At 47.3% G+C, this 19,143-nt stretch overlaps 1 protein-coding gene across 1 annotated transcript; it reads left to right on the forward strand.

The window, feature by feature from the left end:
* The first annotated feature begins 274 nt into the window (after positions 1–274).
* Positions 275–751, forward strand: LOC136469859 (uncharacterized). The gene has a single exon (XM_066467894.1). It carries the CDS (start codon positions 275–277, stop codon positions 749–751), a length of 477 nt encoding a protein of 158 aa, XP_066323991.1.
* Positions 752–19,143: the final 18,392 nt, after the last annotated feature.

Below are 19,143 nucleotides of genomic sequence, written 5' to 3' on the forward strand. Positions count from 1 at the left end.
AGGTGACAGCAACAAAGGATAGCGGCAAACTGCTGCTAACAGAGGAGGAGTGGGCTGCTCGGAGGAACTCCGGGGTAGCCTCCTCCAGCCGTGGTGGCGATGGCAAGCGCCGCGGCAAGGCTTCTTCGGAGAAGAAGAAGCAGGTCGACCCAATGCCTGTCGACGCTGCGGGAAGACGGGCCATTGGGCACGGGAGTGCCCAAATCGCAAGTAGGAGAATAAGTCTGAGGCTCATCTGGCGCAAGCTGATGATGATGATGAGGCCACTATCCTAATGGTGATGTTCTGTGCATTGCATGACATCGAGGTCGAGGAGAAGGGAGAGGTGACGATGGTGGAAGGACCTGGGAAGGCCCTGAAGGCTGTCAACGTCGACGAAATGCATGCCCAAGTCCACCAAAGACGTGTGGGTGGCGAGCAGGAGCAGCGGTGGTATCTGGACTCTAGTGCCAGCAACCACATGATGGGCTCCAAGGCAGCCTTCTCCGAGCTCGACGACGATGTTATCGGTACAGTGAAGTTTGGTGATGGCTCAAGGGTGGCTATCCAAGGGCGCGGCTCCATCATCTTCAGGTGCCAGAATGGCGAGCACCGCGCGCTGACGGATGTATATTACATCCCGAAGCTACGTTCAAGAATCATCAGCATTGGCCAGCTGGATGAGCGCGGAAGTGAGGTACTGATCAAGGACGGAGTCCTCAGGATTAGGGACCAGGAACAACGACTTCTTGCCAAGGTGAAGAGGTCCTAGAACCGGTTGTACCTGCTCGACCTAAAGGTGGAGCGGCCAGTGTGTCTAGCGGCAAGGCACACCGAGGAACCATGGCTATGGCATGCCTGGTTCAGACATCTAAGCTTCGACGCGCTTGGTCGGCTAGAGAAGATGGTCTGAGGGCTACCCCACATCGAGCATGGAGGTGAGGTGTGTGATAGTTGCCTGGCCGAGAAGCAGAGGTGGCTGCCGTTCCCAAAGGCGTCCAAGTATCGTGCGGAGGATGCTCTCGAGCTCATCCATAGTGACCTCTGCGGGCCGATCACGCTAGCCACAAATGGTGGTCGGCGGTACTTCCTCCTGCTCGTGGATGATTTAGTCACTACATGTGGCCGCAACTCCCGATGAGCAAGGATGAAGAGGTGGCGGCGATCAAGAAGTTCAAGATGTGCGTGGAGGTCGAGAGCAGCAAGAAGCTTCGCGTGCTGAGAACTGATCGCGGCGGCGAGTTCACTTCGGTGGAGTTTGCTGCATACTACGCGGATCAGGGTGTGGTACGACACCACACCGTGTCGTACTCACCACAGCAGAATGGTGTGGTGGAGCGATGGAACTAGACGGTGGTCGACATGGCTCGATCAATGATGAAGGCCAAAGGCATGCCGACAAGGTTCTAGGGTGAAGCGGTGACCACGGCGGTCTTCATCCTCAACCGCGCGCCCACCAAGGCCCTAATGGGCAAGACACCGTTCGAAGCTTGGTATGTGCGCAAGCCGAGCATGTCCTTCCTCCGAACATTTGGCTGCATCGGCCATGTTAGGAAGACGAAGCCGATCCTCACCATGATGGAGGACAGGAGCACACCAATAGTTTTCCTAGGCTACGCGAAGGTACCAAGGCGTACTGGATCTACAACCCACGTGGAGACAAGGTACTTGTCTCGCCCAACGTCATGTTCGATGAGATGGTGGCTTGGGACTGGAACAGTCCGAGCACGGGGGAAGCTGGTGGCTTCACCTGCGCCTTCGTCGTCGAGCACTTGGTCATCCACAGTGGTGGAGACGCTGGGTAAGAGGTGCCGAGCACTCCGGGAGGGGTGCTGAGCACTCTAGTGATATAGCCAAGCACTCCTAGGGAGGTGCCGAACACTCTAGGAGGGGTGCCAAGGACTCCAGGAGTGGAGCCGGGAGGTCCTACAGTGGTGGCGACCACTCCGGGACGGGTGCCGAACACTCTCGTAGCGGAACCAAGGGGTCTTGCAGTGGTGCCGACCACTGCAAGACGGGTGCCAATCACTCCGGGATTGGTGTAGACCACTCTAGGAGTGGTGATGAGCTATCCAGGAGTAGTGTCGAGCACTACAACCGGGGTGCCGAGCACTCCAGGTGCTGTGCCGAGCACTCCGGCGGAACAGGGAACTCTATCGACGCCGATCGAGTTCGCCTCACCTCCAAGTGACATCACTGAGTTCATGGATGCCTTCCACGAAGGTGAGGAGGTGCGGTTCTGTAGACTAGATGACATCGTCGGTGGCACAGGGCCCTCAGGCCTGGCAGGTCGGCTGCTCAATGACCAAGAGCTGCTGCTCGTTAGTGTAGAGGAACCACCCACGTTCGCGCTGGCCGAGCGCGATGGAAATTGGCGACGGGCGATGCTGGAGGAGATCAAGGCGATCGAGGAAAACGAGACTTGGGAGCTCATCGATCCACCTCTAGGATGCCGTCCGATCAGCCTAAAGTGGGTATACAAGGTCAAGCGGGACGAGCACGGTACCATTGTCAAGCACAAGGCGTGCCTCATCGCCCGAGGCTTTGTTCAGCACGAGGGGATCGACTTCGAGGAAGTATTTGTGCCAGTAGCGCACATGGAGTCTGTCCGTTTGCTACTAGCCTTGGCAGCAGCGAAGGACTGGTGCGTCCATCATCTAGACATAAAATCGGCCTTCCTCAATGATGAGCTGACAGAGACGGTCTTCGTCAGGCAACCTTTGGGTTTCGCCGTCAAGGGAGCAGAGCACAGGGTGCTTTGACTACACAAGACGCTCTACGGGCTGCGGCAGGCCCCACGAGCGTGGAACGCTAAGCTTGACGCCACACTGGGCGAGCTTGGGTTCACAAGGTGCGCAACCGAGCATGCGCTCTACACACGGCGATGGGGGAAGGAAGAGCTCATCGTCGGCGTGTATGTGGATGACTTGATTGTAACCGGTGCACGTGCGGAGGACATCGACAGCTTCAAGCGCGAGATGGTGGCTCGTTTTCGAATGAGCAATCTCGAGGCACTCTCCTACTACCTCGGCATCGAGGTGAGACGGGAAGAAGGAACTCACGCTCGATCAGAGCACGTATGCCTCGAAGCTGTTGGAGCAGAGCGGCATGGCTGAGTGCAAGCCGTGCGTGACTCCGATGGAGGAGCGGCTGAAGCTGACAAAGGCTAGTACTGCGGTGAAGGCAGATGCAACACTCTACCAGAGCATCGTCGGCGGTCCGCGCTACCTTATCCACACGAGGCCGGACATTGCATTCTCCATAGGCTATGTCAGTCGCTTCATGGAGGATCCCAGAGAGGATCACTGGGCTACTATGAAGCGGCTACTACGCTATGTTAAGGGGACGGTGGATCAGGGAATCATCTTTCCCAAGACCAGCGGGAGTAGGCTGCAGCTCACTATGTTCAGCGATGCAGACATGGCGGGGGACATCGATGAACGACGAAGCACCTTTGGCGTGCTCGTCTTCCTCGGGTCGGCTCCAATTTCATGGATGTCGCTGAAACAGAAGGTGGTAGCGCTATCTACGTGCGAGGCAAAGTACGTAGCGCCGGCCACAGCGACGTGCCAAGTTGTGTGGCTGCGCCGGCTGCTGGGCGAGTAGACCGGTGTGGAAGCGCAACCACCAGCAATGATGGTGGACAACCAGCCCGCCCTCGCCCCCGCGAAGAATCCGGTTCTCCACAATTGGAGCAAGCACATTGACGTAAAGTTCTATGTGGCAGAACCTTCTATATTATAGGGCCCACATGCACCTGTCACTGTCCAATGACCTCTGACGACTATGCACATGTTCCTGGTAACTTAAGAAGACTGTCGGGTGTCCTCGGAGAACCCCGAATCATCCACGCTTTCCGAGCAGGATCCCATTACATAGTCATTGCAGTTTTACAACATTTATTCAAATATCTATATCAGAGAAAAATATAGCGGAAGCATTACAATAACTTAGTTTACAAACCAGTTGTTTCAAACCTTACAAACTAAGTTCGATAAATATTACAAACCATAGTAGTGGAGTGGCATTATTAACATAATACAAAACACACAATTAAGGTGCCCTGCCCAAGGGCCACGCATTTACTGGTCGTCATCAGATCGAACAACCGTCATGCAGCACGGTCCAAAACAGACCTGCTCATGAGGCTCACCTGCAACATGGGTCAACAAACCCTGAGTACAAAAGTACTCAACAAGACTTAACCGAAATAAAACTGAGAAGACTCGGGGATGTAGGCTCAGGGGTTCAAGGTATAGCTTTAGCAATAATCAAAGTTCTTTTGCGTAAAAGCTCTCTAACAAGATTCTTTATATTAACATTTTTATCTTCAAAAGATCATATACAAAGCTGAAATGATCCGTAATGAGATCATGAAACTTCATATCCAACACTTTCTCAAATCCAGCTCAAGTTTCATTTATTAACTACGATGATGAACAGTGAGTTGAGTCTCCATAACCGAGGAGCAACGACGATTCGAACCGATTAAACCCAGCTGGGAATTCTAGACCACACGACATATGCAGGTCCCCGACCTACATATACCAACCTACGCTCAGATCCTCTAAAACAAGAACGGGTCCACGCCACCCGAGAATACAGTACTCCACCAATCCAGCCCATTGCCACGTGGGTACACGCTATTCTCGCCATCTCTCCACTCCCAGTGCGCGAGTAGCCATTCTCGTAATAGAATAGCCAAGTTCAGGCTTATCGGGGTATGTGGTTAGTACTACAAAGTCTCACCTCATGCAGTTCAACAACGGACAGGCCTTAATCGACACAGGCGGAAAGAACACGCTCACAAGACCTCCATGTCTTGTGGCTCTCATACACCGAGTCCGTCCGGTCTAGATTTATTACTCCACAAGAGTACATCTTATGAAAACATAAATAACCAACCGTATCCAAAATTCCATTTACGTCTCGTGGGTGACAGGTAATCACCTGACTTTTATCGGTCTAAGCATGGCTAAGTATAAATAGACATTCTCGAATTGAAACGGTTAACAAGGTAGATATGGGAAACACAAGGTTGGTAATGCACCAATTAGGTTTTCACTCAACTCCTAATTACTTAATGCAGTACTAAAAAGAAAAAGCGATATAAATTTGTAAAACACAAGGTAGGTTTAAATGCATCCGGGGCTTGCCTTGATTAACGGAAAAGTCAGGTTCCGGAGACGTTCCCCTGATATTAAATCCGACCTCAACAGACGGATTAACCTCTTCAACCACTTGATTGACTACCACGTTCTCGCTTTCGTTCACTACACGAAGTAACAATGCCATGTTTAAAATGATGCGAGATATAAAACATGATGCTTGACGTTGGATGCAAAAGTTAATAACTTGAATACAACTTTCCTTCGCGGTACAGTTTCAAGTTAAAACTAACTAAATCTTTTTCATAACACTTACTTCAATTGCCAAGGATCATTACCAACTAATGACCCAAGGTCATCACTCAATCCAAAAATTCAAACAAAACCTAAGTCATTAAAGGTTACTATTTGCTTTTATGAATTAGTTATTTAATTAAAAATTATGAAATAAATAAACTTTCTCCAAATGAGCTAAATTTTTTTGTGAAGTCTCATAACATGATAACTAAGTGGCAAAACAATTTTCATAATTTTTGGATAAATAATAAAGCCTAGAAAAATCATGGAAACTCATTTATTAATTAATTAAGCAATTTTTATCACATTCAAAAGATACTGAAAATCAATATTTAATATTTTTCCTAAAAATTTTACATCACAGAGAGCTCACACAAAAAATTTCATAATTTTTGGAGCTCTACATAATTCTACACAAAAATAACAAAAACATACACTATTCATCCATTTCTGAAAAATAGAAAATCCATTTTCAAATCAAACCGCCACTGACAGAGTGACCCCACTCGTCAGTCCTATTTCCCACGCTGACCACGGTGATGACGGCTTTGACCGGTGATTTCTCGCCGCTGGTGAGACCAACGGCGACGGCGAAGGCACCAACATGTTCACCCAGACAAGGCGCACCTAGGGGTAGCACTAATTGCATCGATTACAGCTCAATACGAGCTCAACGCCGGCCATGGCGGACACGGCGGAGCGGCTGTGGTACGCCGGTGAAACAAGACCGGTATAGCTTAAACAAACTGCATGGGAAGGTTCAACATCTCACCCCGAACGCGGTTGAGCAAAAAGCGGGACCGGAGGAGCAGCGGAGAGGTGGGTCGACGGTCACAACAGACACGGCGGCGCGAGCAACGTCGACGGCGGTGCTCCGGTGACTGCGGTGGACAAAAGGATCAATCAACCGGTCATAGAGCATCACGGGAACAAGGTGAAGCTGGAACAATACTTCGCAAGGACAAAGGCTCACCGCAGAGCGCTGGCCACGACGGCGCTCACTCGACAGTGGTGCTGCCGGCCGCGAGGTAGAAAGGCGACGAGCGGCGTTTCCCGGCAAAGTCAGGCGACCAGAGCTGGTTGGCTGGGTGCGCAAGGAACAAGCGGAGCTACGATGGCTTTGCAGTGACTGGAAAGACACTACGACGACGACACACGCTCGACGGAGCAATGGCGGTGGCGTCGGGAAAACAGAGAAGACACACGGCGAAAAACGGCGACGGTGAAGGCCTTATAGCGCGACTCAGAAGCACAAGAAAGCCACGCAGGAGCCTTCTCCGCGCCAGCGCAAAGCCAAGACGGCCACGAGCGCGCCTGGAAACCAGAAGGTCGCCGGCGGTGAGGTGTCTTCCGCGGTTACTGTTCACCAAAATTACAGAATTGCCACTCGATTTAAATTCCAAATTACTCCCAAATTTATGTGGCAACTCAAAAATCTCCAAAAATAAAAATTGTTGAAAATTCAAAGTTCAACAACTTTTCTTTTATAACCATGCCCAAATTCGGTCTACATTTTGAAATGCAAGTTTAAATCCAAAAAGGGGACATTTCAAGAATTTACGCCTTTTCAAATTACTTCAATTTTTATAAAACAACTTTGAAAACTCCAAAAACCAACTTTGTACAACTCAACAAGCTCTACACTTTTGCTTTTAGTCTCAACCCCAAAATGTGCTTAGATTTTGAAATGAGTTTTTCCAGGGTAAAATTAAATATTGGAAATTAGGGTTTTCGGAAATCCAATCCAATACAAAGATTTTTGAACTTGATTCAATCCACACAAGTCAACATATATAACATACAAGTAAACTCGTTTTAGTGTATGCATATCAAAATTTTCACTAACACATGAATGATGTGCTATGCATATGATGACATGACATGTTTTAGTATTTAAAACACCCGAGGTGTTACATTCTACTTCCTCAGGGACTGTGTCGATGGAGGGCAGATCATCTTCGAGTTCGTCGAAACTGGTCGGCAACTCGCGGACGTCCTCACCAAGCCGCTCAGCCATCTTCGACTCACGGAGCTGAAGAAGATGATCGGCATGGAGGGGGTTTAAGGGTAGCAGAAGGATTAGGGGAAGAATTGTTAGATAATCTTCTGCATCTCTTGTGTGAATGCGCAGCAGGTGAAGGCGTCGCCGAAAAGGGCACCCTGTTGCTGCACTGTAGCAGATGCAGGGGCAGGGGCCGAATGGCTCACCTGCCACATTGTAGCCACAACAGGGACATGCGCCAAAGTCAGCCCTACTGTCACATCTAGTCGCTGTAGCAGCATGTCAGCTGTACTAAGACTAGATGGATAGAGTTGTATAAATAGTTTGCTACTGCAACTCAGTAAAGAGCGAGTTCAGATTTGCCATCTCCTATACAGAGCTCCGGCCAATGTTGGTGTCTCTGCTATGTGTGTATGCTCTGTTCTCCCTCCCTTCTTCTACCTCTAGCCATAGTGTGTGGTCGACAATGACAGTTCGTGGTTGCCATCGCTAGTGTGTGCTCGTCAACACTAGTGAGTGGTCGGATATCTCTGTACCGGAGATCGAGGGGCTAACACACTTTGGCTGGACGACAGGGCCATCTTTCTCCTTCCATTATCCCTAACGCCAAGCAAAGAAGCATGCTTTCGCTTTAGTTGGCAAAAGCACAGAGAATACAGAGCCAGGGGCAAAGCTAGAAGAAGCTCAGCGGTGTGGTGACCACACCGGACGCTTAGCTTGTTGCACATCTGCGACGATGTAGCACTTAAAAGAGGAAGACGGTACGGGCTATACTCCCGTTCTTGTTCTTGCCTTGATCCGCAACATTTGTGCTGTGGTACCCGCACAGCACAGGACAGGACATGCTGGACGCCGAGGTACGTATCAACATTCCTCTTCCTCATCTTAATATATGTTCACTATTTCTATCTTTGCCGATACTAAGGACAATGTTTAGCAACAGTTATACATATACATCTACTCTTTTTAATGAATCTCCACTTCATAACTCTCATAGACTAGAGTCTAAATATGGAAGTTACGAGGTGGGGATGCATTTGATTGCCAACCGTTGAAAACCAAATAAATCCAACAGATGGAAGCCTGGATCCACATATATAACTGAAGCGTACAAACTGGTCCATAAGAACAATATGAATTAAAACAAACGTAGGAGTAAAGAAATAAAACCCCCTCAGTTTGTCATCTAAATTGTAGATCGCAAGGTACTAGTACTAACCTCGAAAACAATCTCACACACTATATAACCTAGAAATCAATCAAACTCACAGATCAGCTCCACACTACCTTAAAGGCTTATAAAATCTTGTTAGCATGAGACGCAGGCTAGAGAAGACGGGCCAAGTCCAGGGCGCCTCTTAGTGGCTGCATGGCAGGGTCAAGTCTAAGTCTAGGCGCCTCTCAGCCATGCATGGTGACCAGGGCAAGGTCCAGGCGCCTCTCAACCAAACAGACTGCCTATTTAATCTCTATAATAAGAGAACGAGCTCCGGCTCGGTTGGCATGCGGTGCAGGTGAGCACGCTGCCCGCCAGCGTTCGAAGCCTGGCTTCGACGCTGGTGTCTCACCCGGGAATGGTGGTTCCCAGAATAATTTCAGTTGCCTCTCGCACAGATGTGCCACAATGATCAAGTGACGTGCCCGCCACGCTCGAAGTCTGTTGATCTTCGAGTACCTCTCAGCTGCGTTCCATGTCTAGGTATAGTTGTAGGTTTGTTCGTATACCGTGTGTGTGGGGTGTGTGCGTGCGTGTGGTGGTGTGTGTCTGTATCCGAACAGATTCTACAGCTGTACTTAAGATGAGAGGCAAAAAAAAAAATCTCTATAATAAGCTCGGGTAGAGATAAGCAAGAATTGGAAGGAAGAGCCCTCTCTTGCTCGGCTGGTGGGCAAGGCCCCTGGCTAGGCCCCTCCCTCTCTCTCCTGGCGCGTCCTGGGGAAATATGAGACCTAGTTCAAAACAACAAGTTGAGGCCAAATATCTAGTGCTAACACAAGAAAATAATGGCAAATATCAATATATTATAAAGTATAGCAGTATAGACCAAGCATTATACCTGTTATATAACCATCACTAGAAAAGCGATATTCATTGAGCATTCTTTGAAATGAAATCTTCAATGATATATTCATAATCAATCTTCTCCAGCATGCCACTCTTAAGTGCTATTAAGGCCAGTGCATTAAGTATTTCTTGTGTCATTGTAGTTCACAAGTAGGTCTTCAATAACTTCAATTTAGAAAAGCTCGGCCCTGCTAATATAACAGTCACTGGAATGGTCAATAGAATTCTGTATGCAATGGTTGCATTGAGAAAACACTCACGTCGCTTCAAAAATTAAAAATATCGACCGGCCCTTTATTTTCTTGAGGAATAAATCTTGAAGAAAAACTCCACATGAAAATCAAGCCACGAAGGGTTACGAACTTATGCGAGAAAAAAAGTCAAATCGCCGGCCGCATCCGGAAGGAATAGCAGGTCACGATCTTGCACTCATGTGCCCCCAGCAGGCCACGTTTATGGGCCAAAGAAGGCAGCTGTGGCTGCTTTACTAATTAAAATAAAGCCCAAAATTATTATATATACTTAGGATACTTAGTAAATTTTGGGGCCCATGATTTTTGGGGTCCTTTTCCGTCGCACAGCCCCCACAGGCCCGTGGACACCCCTGCTCCCTCGCAGTCCTAGCAGCAGCAACCACCATAACATATGGTATCGGCTATGTCAGGTGTTCCTCCAAGCCATGCCACCACCATTTTGCACACCTCCACTGCCCCGATATGCACCACAGCTATGCCACCTTCCACTGCCGTCTCGGCGACCGTGCTCGAAGCTAGCATTCACAAACGCCATCTTTGCAGTAGCATATGGGCGATCTCGCTACCCACGTGGCGAATTTTGAAGAGCGCTTATCCTCCTCCATCCCACCGACGACAGCCACCATAATTCACACGACGGCACCCCACCTGCAACCACTACAGTTCCCCTATGCACATCCTGAAGTTGGCGGCCTTGGTGTGCCGTGCTTCCAGAAACTAACTCTCCTTCTCGTTCTTCAACGGCAAGGAAGATCTGTTGGGGTGGTTGAACCAGTGCGAGCACTTCTTCTGTGCCCAACAGACTCGTGAGGCAGATAAGGTCTAGCTGGCGTCCTACCACATGACGGGTGTCGCCTAGCATTGGTACTACATGCTGGAACGAGATGTTGGGGATGTGGGCTTGTTCACCTGGGACATTTTCAAGATGCCGTAACAACAGCGCTTCGGGCCACCCCCAGTAACAATCCCCTGGCTGAGTTGGCACGCCTGCCATCTCACGACACTATCGATGAGTACTAGGAGTACTGTCAGACTCGTATGGCGCATACCGACCGACTCTCACCACAACAGCCAGTGCAACTCTTCACCGGCGGGCTCCCGGATCATATCCGCGTCGACATCGAGCTGCACAAACCGCATGCCGTCCTGCAGCCACCAGCATAGGATGTTCGCACGAACTGGCCCACGGTTCGTCCTCCTCCAACAACCATCAAGTGCACCAGCAACCGTCTGGTGGGGAGAAGGCATGGGGTCACCGGAGGGAGTGCACCGCGTAGCGCTGCCGCATTCCATCATCGGCCGCCGCCAGGGCGCCTCCGCTGGTCGTTGTTGTGGCCATTTCCAGGTGGCCATCCACAAGCACCCCCTTCTTCCCGATGGTGTCCATGGGATCCAGGTGGCTGTACGTGTGCAGTTGATGGTGTCCACCCTCAATTGAAGAGGCCGCAAAAATAAAGCGTTTAAGTCTCTTTTAGGTTTAGAATAATAAAATGAGCCAAGATGTAAAAGGCTTGTTTTTAGGGTTAGGTTTGTGTCGAGTCGAGTCGTCGTTATAAGCTGGTTAGTTTGCAGCACGAGGACGACACTACGTAAAAAATGATTTTTAGCAACGGTTCAAATTTTTTGTAGGGGCGGCTGGTGATGGAGCCATCCCTACAGTGGCGTGCTCGGGTGCCCAGACACCAGCCGCCCCTACAAATGGAACAACAGGGGCGGCTGGTGATATGAGCCGCCCCTACAAATGGGTCTGATTTGTAGGGGCGGTTCACTCACCAGCCGCCCCCGGTGTTTCAATTTGTAGGGGCGGCTGGTGATTGAGCCACCCCTACAAATGGCCGCGTATTATTACCTGCTATTTATAGGGGCGGCTCAATCACCAGCCGCCCCAACAAATGACCCATATATAATTTAGCTGCAGCAACTTCTTACTCCTCGGGTCACTCACTCCAACCCGTGAAAGAAAGATGGGGAGGCCTTGGGCACCTCCCAAAAATTTCTCTACTAAGAGGAGAATGTTTTGGTCTCAAATCCTTTGGTGGAGAGGTTGTGGAAGGTAAGAAAATGCTATTCCACATTTTTTTGAAGTTTTAATGGTTGGTTAGTGAGTAATTAGAGTTTTGTTTTTCTCTCTCTTCTATGGTGCTTGAGCTACTTATAAAGCAAATTAGACCCAAGTTTTAAATGTACTAGGGTAAATTAGGGATGGGAACAAGATCATACCCTTATTTGGTCCATGTTTCTTGATTTTAGTGAACAATTAGTTAGTTCTATGGATATTTCATGTGCATGTGGATCTAGATCTAGGGTTTGGTTTTTTTATTAATTTTGTTTTTGTAAATTTATGTTTGATGAAATTGGACTAGGGTTTGTATGAAAGATATTGGGTAAAGTATAATTGTTGCTAATTGTTGTCTTTGAAATTGTTTATTGTAATTAATAAATATGTATTTTAATTATTTATGGATAAATGGGCCATTAATTAATTTTCTCTATCATGGTGTGTTTGTATGCTTCATGTAATTATATTAGATTTATATTCATATATATCTGAAGTATATACAATTATTCTAAAGTAATTATTAATTTGATTCATTGTTATATATATCTGAATAAGTAGTCCTTTAATGTTTGTTTTGTTGTTGTTGTAAAAGATGGAGTACATGAACTCTTGGATGTATGGTTCGTTAAGGTTCAATGCAGGTTTCCGTGAAGAGGTGGATAAATTTATTGAAGCCGCAAAGAAGCATGCAACGACATTGAAAGAGAATAAGGATACAATTATTTGCCTATGTAAAGATTGCAAGAACCATATGGCATGGACAGATGTGACTATTATCAGATCACATGTGAGGATTTATTGAGGACTACACAGTGTGGATTCATCACGGTGAAATGGTTATTGTTAACGACGAGGTTGAGGAGGAATACGACAACGAAACCATAGATTCCCTGTCCCAATATTCAGCAGAGCTTGATGCATGAATGGATTTCGAGTTTGGCAATGAACAAGGTGGTGATGCTGGTGGTTGGGATGGTAACGACGAAGGTGGTGCCAATAATGATGGTGGAGCACGTGTCGGGGAGGAAGATGATTTGGAGGACATGATTCGAGCCCTTGGACCAGAGATTTTACTAAATAGTCCGAAAGGTCTAGAAAATTTGGAAAGGGAGACAAAAGCATCGAAGGAGACTGTGTATGGTGTTGAAAAGGGTTGTCCGACACATTGGACATTGCAACGTTTTGTGCTTGAGCTGCTCATCCTGAAGGCTAAGTACGGCTGATCAGACTGTAGTTTCAATGACCTATTGTATCTCCTATCATGGGTGTTGCCACAACCAAACTCAGTTCCCGCCAACACATACCAAGCGAAGAAGGTCATAAGTACATTGACAATGGGGGTTGCAAAAATCCATGCATGCCCCAACCACTGTATACTTTTTCGTGGTGAAACGTTCAAGTCACTGGATAAATGTCCCTGGTGTGGGGCCAGCCGGTACAAGAACAATGACCTTTACGGTGGGGACGAACCCTCCATGGGGAAAAAGAGGAATAAGAAGGGTACAAAAAAGGTGGTACAAGAATCTTAGCCCCCAGAGGACACTCCATTAGGCAACGATGCAAAGTAGAGAAGAATTACTGCCTTGGTAATGTGGTACCTGCCAGCGACCGACCGCTTGAGACGTATCTTCCTAAACCCTAAAGAAGCCGCACTCATGACACGGTGGGATGATGAGCGCAAGGTGGATGATGATAAGATTGCACACCCTGCTGATTGTAGTCAGTGGCAAAGGTTTGATGAGAAGCACAAAGAATTCAGCGATGACCCAAGGAATGTACAGTTTGGCTTGAGCACTGATGGAATGAATCCCTTCAATGAGAGGATGAGCGACCACATCACATGGCCAGTGATCTTGACTATGTACAACATCCCAACATGGTTGTGTCAGAAGAGAAAGTACCTTCTCCTCACTATTCTTATTTCTGGCCCTAAACAACCAGGCATTGATATAGGCGTGTTCCTCGAGCCTTTGATGCAAGAAATGGAGAGGCTATGGAGGCATGGGGAGTAGATGTACGATGCGTTCCGAAAGGAGGACTTCATATGTAGAGCAATAATATTTGTTACTACCAATGATTACCCCACGCTGTTTGCTTTGTCTGGACAGATCAAAGGGAAGACGGGATGCTTGGTTTGCTTGGATGGTACTACATGGGTGTACCTGGATGCATCCAAGAAGATAGTTTTCCTAAGGAACCGACGCTTCTTAAAGATAAGTCACAAGTACCGCAGCAAATTATTCTTTAGATTTTATGACAACGCCCTAGATATTGAACCCCCTCCGGAGAGACGTCATAACGGAGAACACGTGTACAGAATGGTGAAAAACATACGTGTCATCTATGGAAAGAAGAATCCAGATGGGACGAATAGAGATAGAAGCACACCTCCTGTCGAAGGCGTACCTTTCAAGAAATAATCGATCTTCTTTCAGTATATGCCTTATTGGCTAGACTTGGAGGTCCCCCATGCCATTGATGCTATGCACGTGCAGAAGAATGTCTTTGAGAGTCTCATTGCTACCTTGATGGACATAGGCAAGTCAAAGGATGGTCTGAAAGCACGGAAAGACATGGTGCAGCTAAACATGATGCCACAGCTTCACCCGGTACCTGAGGCTAATGGAAAATACACTCTGCCCGCGGCGTGCTTCAACCTAACACCAGACGAGAAGAGAGCTATATGCACTTTCCTGAGGGGGATCAAAGTCCCTACTAGGTTTTCAGCAAATGTGAAGAAGCTAGTGTCGATGAAGGACTTGTCAATAACACACTGCAAGGCTCCCGATTGCCATGTGATGCTGACAGTGTTTCTACCTATTGCAATTGGGGCTATAAAGCCAGAGTTCTTGAAAATGGCCATCACCCGCATGTGCTACTTCTTTTCGAAGATCTCACAGAAGACGACTGGCAAGCAAGAGCTGAGTGACCTACATGAATTTGTGGTGGAGACACAAAACCAACTGGAGATGTGTTTACCTCCTGCTTTTTTTGATATAATGCCACATCTCATGATTCACATGGTTCATCAAATATAGGCGCTAGGCCCTTGCTACTTGCATGAAATGTGGTCCTACGAGCAGTTCATGTCGGTTCTAAGTCGATACGTGCATAATCGAGCATACCCAGAGGGCTCCATGATAGAGGGTTATAGTACTGAAGAAGTCGTCGAGTGCTGTCAAGAGTACCTAAAAGTACAGAAAGGAATTGGTAAACCCGATTCTTGTCACAAGGGTAGGCTGGCTGGGAAGGGCACCAGTGGTAGAAAAGTGTTCATCGACCATGATTACAAAGAGGTGAGTCGGGCACATTATAGTGTCTTGCAGAGTACACAACTGATGCAACCGTACATTGATGAACACTTGGCTATCATTATGGCGGAGAGAAATGGCCGTTCGGATGATTGGGTCATGAAACAACACAAGCAACGACTAACTACATGGTTGAAGGACAAAAACATACCGCGTTCGCCCACACCAGCCCCTGGCGCTCGGCGTCCCGCACCCAGCCCTCGTCGCCCGCCCCCGTGCGCCGACGACGCAGGCTCCCGGCGCCCCGCACGCCGACGACGCAGGCTCCCAGCGCCCCGCGCCCGGCCCCCGGCGTCCCGCCCCCGCACGCCGATGACGCAGGCTCCCGGCGCTCTGCGCCCGGCCCCCTTCCCCCGCGCATCGACGACACATTCTGCGGCGAGAAGCAGCTGGAGGATTGCACAGTGGCCAAGTCAATGATCTCCCACTCTCTCTCCCTGTGCCTCTCCCTCTCTAATTTATGGATTAGATAGTAGCAAACAAAGTAGCTATTCTCATGTGATACTGTTATTTAGTTTTGTTGGTTATCATGAGATTGATTGTCTGGAACGAACGAAGCACTTCCTTTACTGCATCCTTTATGCCTTCATCTCTATTTTATGCAGACCCAATCTGCTGTTTGTGACATTGGTCCTCCCTTTTTTTGAACTTCGTTCTGCAATTTCCTCACTTTGGGCTTCCATTTGGTCCATCTTATCTGCTGTGGATCAACTTGAATGCAAGCTAGGATGGAATTGGTTCTGTTTGTGTAACTGTATTATCTCCAAATTAGTATGTTGAGTAGTTTGGTCAACTTGAATGCAAGTTAGGATGGAATTGGTTCTGTTTGTGTAACTGTATTATCTCCAAATTAGTATGTTGAGTAGTTAGGTTAACTTCGCACTAGGATTGGTTATCTTGCATTTTGTTAGGTTGGAAACCCAACTGCCTGCCTTGCAAAGTGGTACAAGCAACATAGGCGATGGCAATAGTATTGGAACATAATGTACCATGTCCATGTGTTGCATTATCTGCATTTATTGGTGCTGACAGCTGAGAAATGGGGATGCTAAAACGAAGAATCTCAGTTTAATCAAATTATTAGCCAATGATTAGAAACCATATTTTTTACTTGGAATGCTGGTTATCAAATAATATATGGAAATTGGGAGGAAACTTGGTACTTCTACTAGTGAACTTGAGCTGGCACCTGTGTTTCTGTATTAGTGGTCGTGAAGCTTTACTGTGGTTAGATTTTTGTGATAAGTTGGATATCTCAACTGTATAAACTAAAGATTGCACGTACGCTGGCTGTTTTTTAGCTGTGCACTTCCTGACTTTATTGGACAAGATTAACCGGAAGCATGTGATGTTTTACAATTGGCACACGTTGAATGTTTTCGGTCCTGAGACTAAATAAACTACTAGATGCAAACTCCAGATGCATGTTCACATATATTTGGACTAGGTTTACTTATTGATTGTTCCCACTAAATGTTTTATTGGTTTTTTCAAAGCGTCTTCCTTGCTTCTTTGTTGTTTTGCACAATTAATTTGTCATAACATGTGCTCGATGCTCATTCATAAGCTGTGCCTTGTTTATATGCTAAAAGAATAGCTACTTTGTTTGGCGCACAAACCGGTTACATGTCTGATAACATGATTACTTTTCCTGGCTATTATTTGTATTTCCTAGATCCATACACATCCTATGGTGTTGCGAGTGATGACTTCTGTCTCTTGAAACATTACTCGTGAAACTGTACTAAGTACTAACCATTTTCCATCATCCCTTCTTCCCTACTACTACTACTACTACTACTACTACTACTACTACTACTACTACTACCACCACCACCACTACTACTCCTCCTACTACTACTACTTGTTACTCCTAAGTGGCTGCTGCTCTTACTCTACTACTACCACTCCTTCTCTGTTTTTTTTGCTTATATACTGCTGGTGTGTAGTGGCTGCTGCTGCTGCTGCTACTACTCCTCCTACCACTACTACTACTACTACTACTCCTCCTCCTACTCCTACTACTCCTCCTCTTACTACTACTACTACTCCTCTTACTACTCGCTACTTCTAAGTGGCTACTGCTCTTACTCTACTACTACCACTCTATTGCTACACTTACTCTACTCTACTACTTTCTACTTACTACTACTACTTTCTACTCCTAAGTGGCTGCTGCTCTTACTCTACTACTACTACCACTCCTTCTCTGTTTTTTTTTGCTTATATACTGCTGGTGTGTAGTGGCTGCTGCTACTGCTACTACTACTACTACTACTACTACTCCTCCTACCACTACTACTCCTCCTCCTCCTCCTCCTACTCCTCTTACTACTCCTCCTCTTACTACTCCTACTACTCCTCTTACTACTCGCTACTCCTAAGTGGCTGTTGCTCTTACTCTACTACTACCACTCTACTGCTACACTTACTCTACTCTACTACTTTCTACTTACTACTACTACTTGCTACTCCTAGCTACTAACTATTGGCTGCTGTTGCTTTTTTTGCCAAATCTCCCAGGACTCGCCCAGGACTTGTTGTCCTGTCTTTTGTCATCAGCTGCTGCACTATGTTTGCTAAGCAGCTGATGGTTTTTTTTTTGCCAAATCTCCCCTCTCCTCTCCTCTCCTTTGTTTTGCCGATGATGAAATTGTCCAAGTCCATACATTATATGGAATATGAGCTGATGATCAAGAACTTGTGAGGAACTTTGCATCATTAGCAGCCGCCCCTACATTACCTTCTCTCTTCTCTGTTATGATGCCTTGATGCTCCAAGTTCAAGATCAGATGATGATTGACATGTTTCTGAGGCCTCTACCACTACTACTACTTTTTTTGATATATTATTATTTTATAGGACTACTTTGGTTTATAGCCCTTTTTGATTTCTTATACCTTCTCGCGTACCTAAAGCACACTTTCTTGCATCTATTAGAACAAAGCGCGAAATAATGTCGCGGACACCAGACAGTGCAGCCCGATGAGCACCCAACCTATGTGGAGCAAGCACTAGAGGACCAGCTAACTCAGGAGCAGTTCGATAATGAGTTAGAAAAGGATCTAGAAGTGATGCTTACTCAGGAGTAGTGTGACGAGGAGAAAGGGGGAGCAGAAGGAAGAGCAGGAGAGGCTGCTGAAGGCGAAGAAGAAGAGAATGATGGTGATGATGACTCAGAAGAGGGATATGTAAGTCCCGAGGATCCTTTCCCACGTGAAGCCAGAAGGAGGCCAATGGAGGAAGATTTGGACAAGGATTTTGACCTGAACGAGGAGGTAGGGAAAAAGCCTTAGCTTGTAAATTTTGCTAAAGCTTTGGCCGTGTTACCTTTGCTAACACTTTGACCTGTTGTATATACAGGTCCCTCCTGAAACTCGAAAAAGACGACGTCGACGTCCGCGACATCTCGCTGGACAAGACAGAGTAGAGGAAAGGAGAGCAGAGGCAACAGCCACAGAGACGGATCACGATGACTCCGCTCCACAACCTCAAGACACAACCACGACTACCATGCCTAAGAGGAAATGAGGGGCTAGAAAAGGAAATCTATATCCAGATAAGGCATGCTATGTGATAACGGAGGTCGGGCCAGCAGGGGAGATCCTTGAGCCGAAGGAATTAAGAGGACGATTTTGTAATGCGATCGGGGCCCTAGTAAGAGATAAATTGAACCCAGCAATTCCTAACTGGAAAGAGGTATCAGAGAACAAAAAGTATGAACTATGGGATAGGTAGATGAAGGTCAATTTTAGATTTCCAGAGGGTAAGCACGAACTGGTAAAAAAATGCTATTAGGATGATGGGAGAGTCATTCTGACGTTGGAGGTCAGACCTCAACACGAAGTATATCCAAAAAGGGTTAACTCCCTTCAAAGAGTTCGGCAAAATAACTCCTAGTTAATGGGAGGAGTTCGTGGCTTAGAAGACTTCACCGGAGGCATTGGAGCTCAGTGCCCGTAACACCGAGCTGGCGAAGAGGAACAAACACCACCATCATCTAGGCCCCGGTGGCTACTATGCCAAGGAAGAGCAGTTTAGGAAGATGGACGAAGAGGCCACAACTGC

The sequence above is a fragment of the Miscanthus floridulus genome, chromosome 8 (assembly GCF_019320115.1).
Source record: "Miscanthus floridulus cultivar M001 chromosome 8, ASM1932011v1, whole genome shotgun sequence".
Lineage (NCBI taxonomy): Eukaryota > Viridiplantae > Streptophyta > Magnoliopsida > Poales > Poaceae > Miscanthus > Miscanthus floridulus.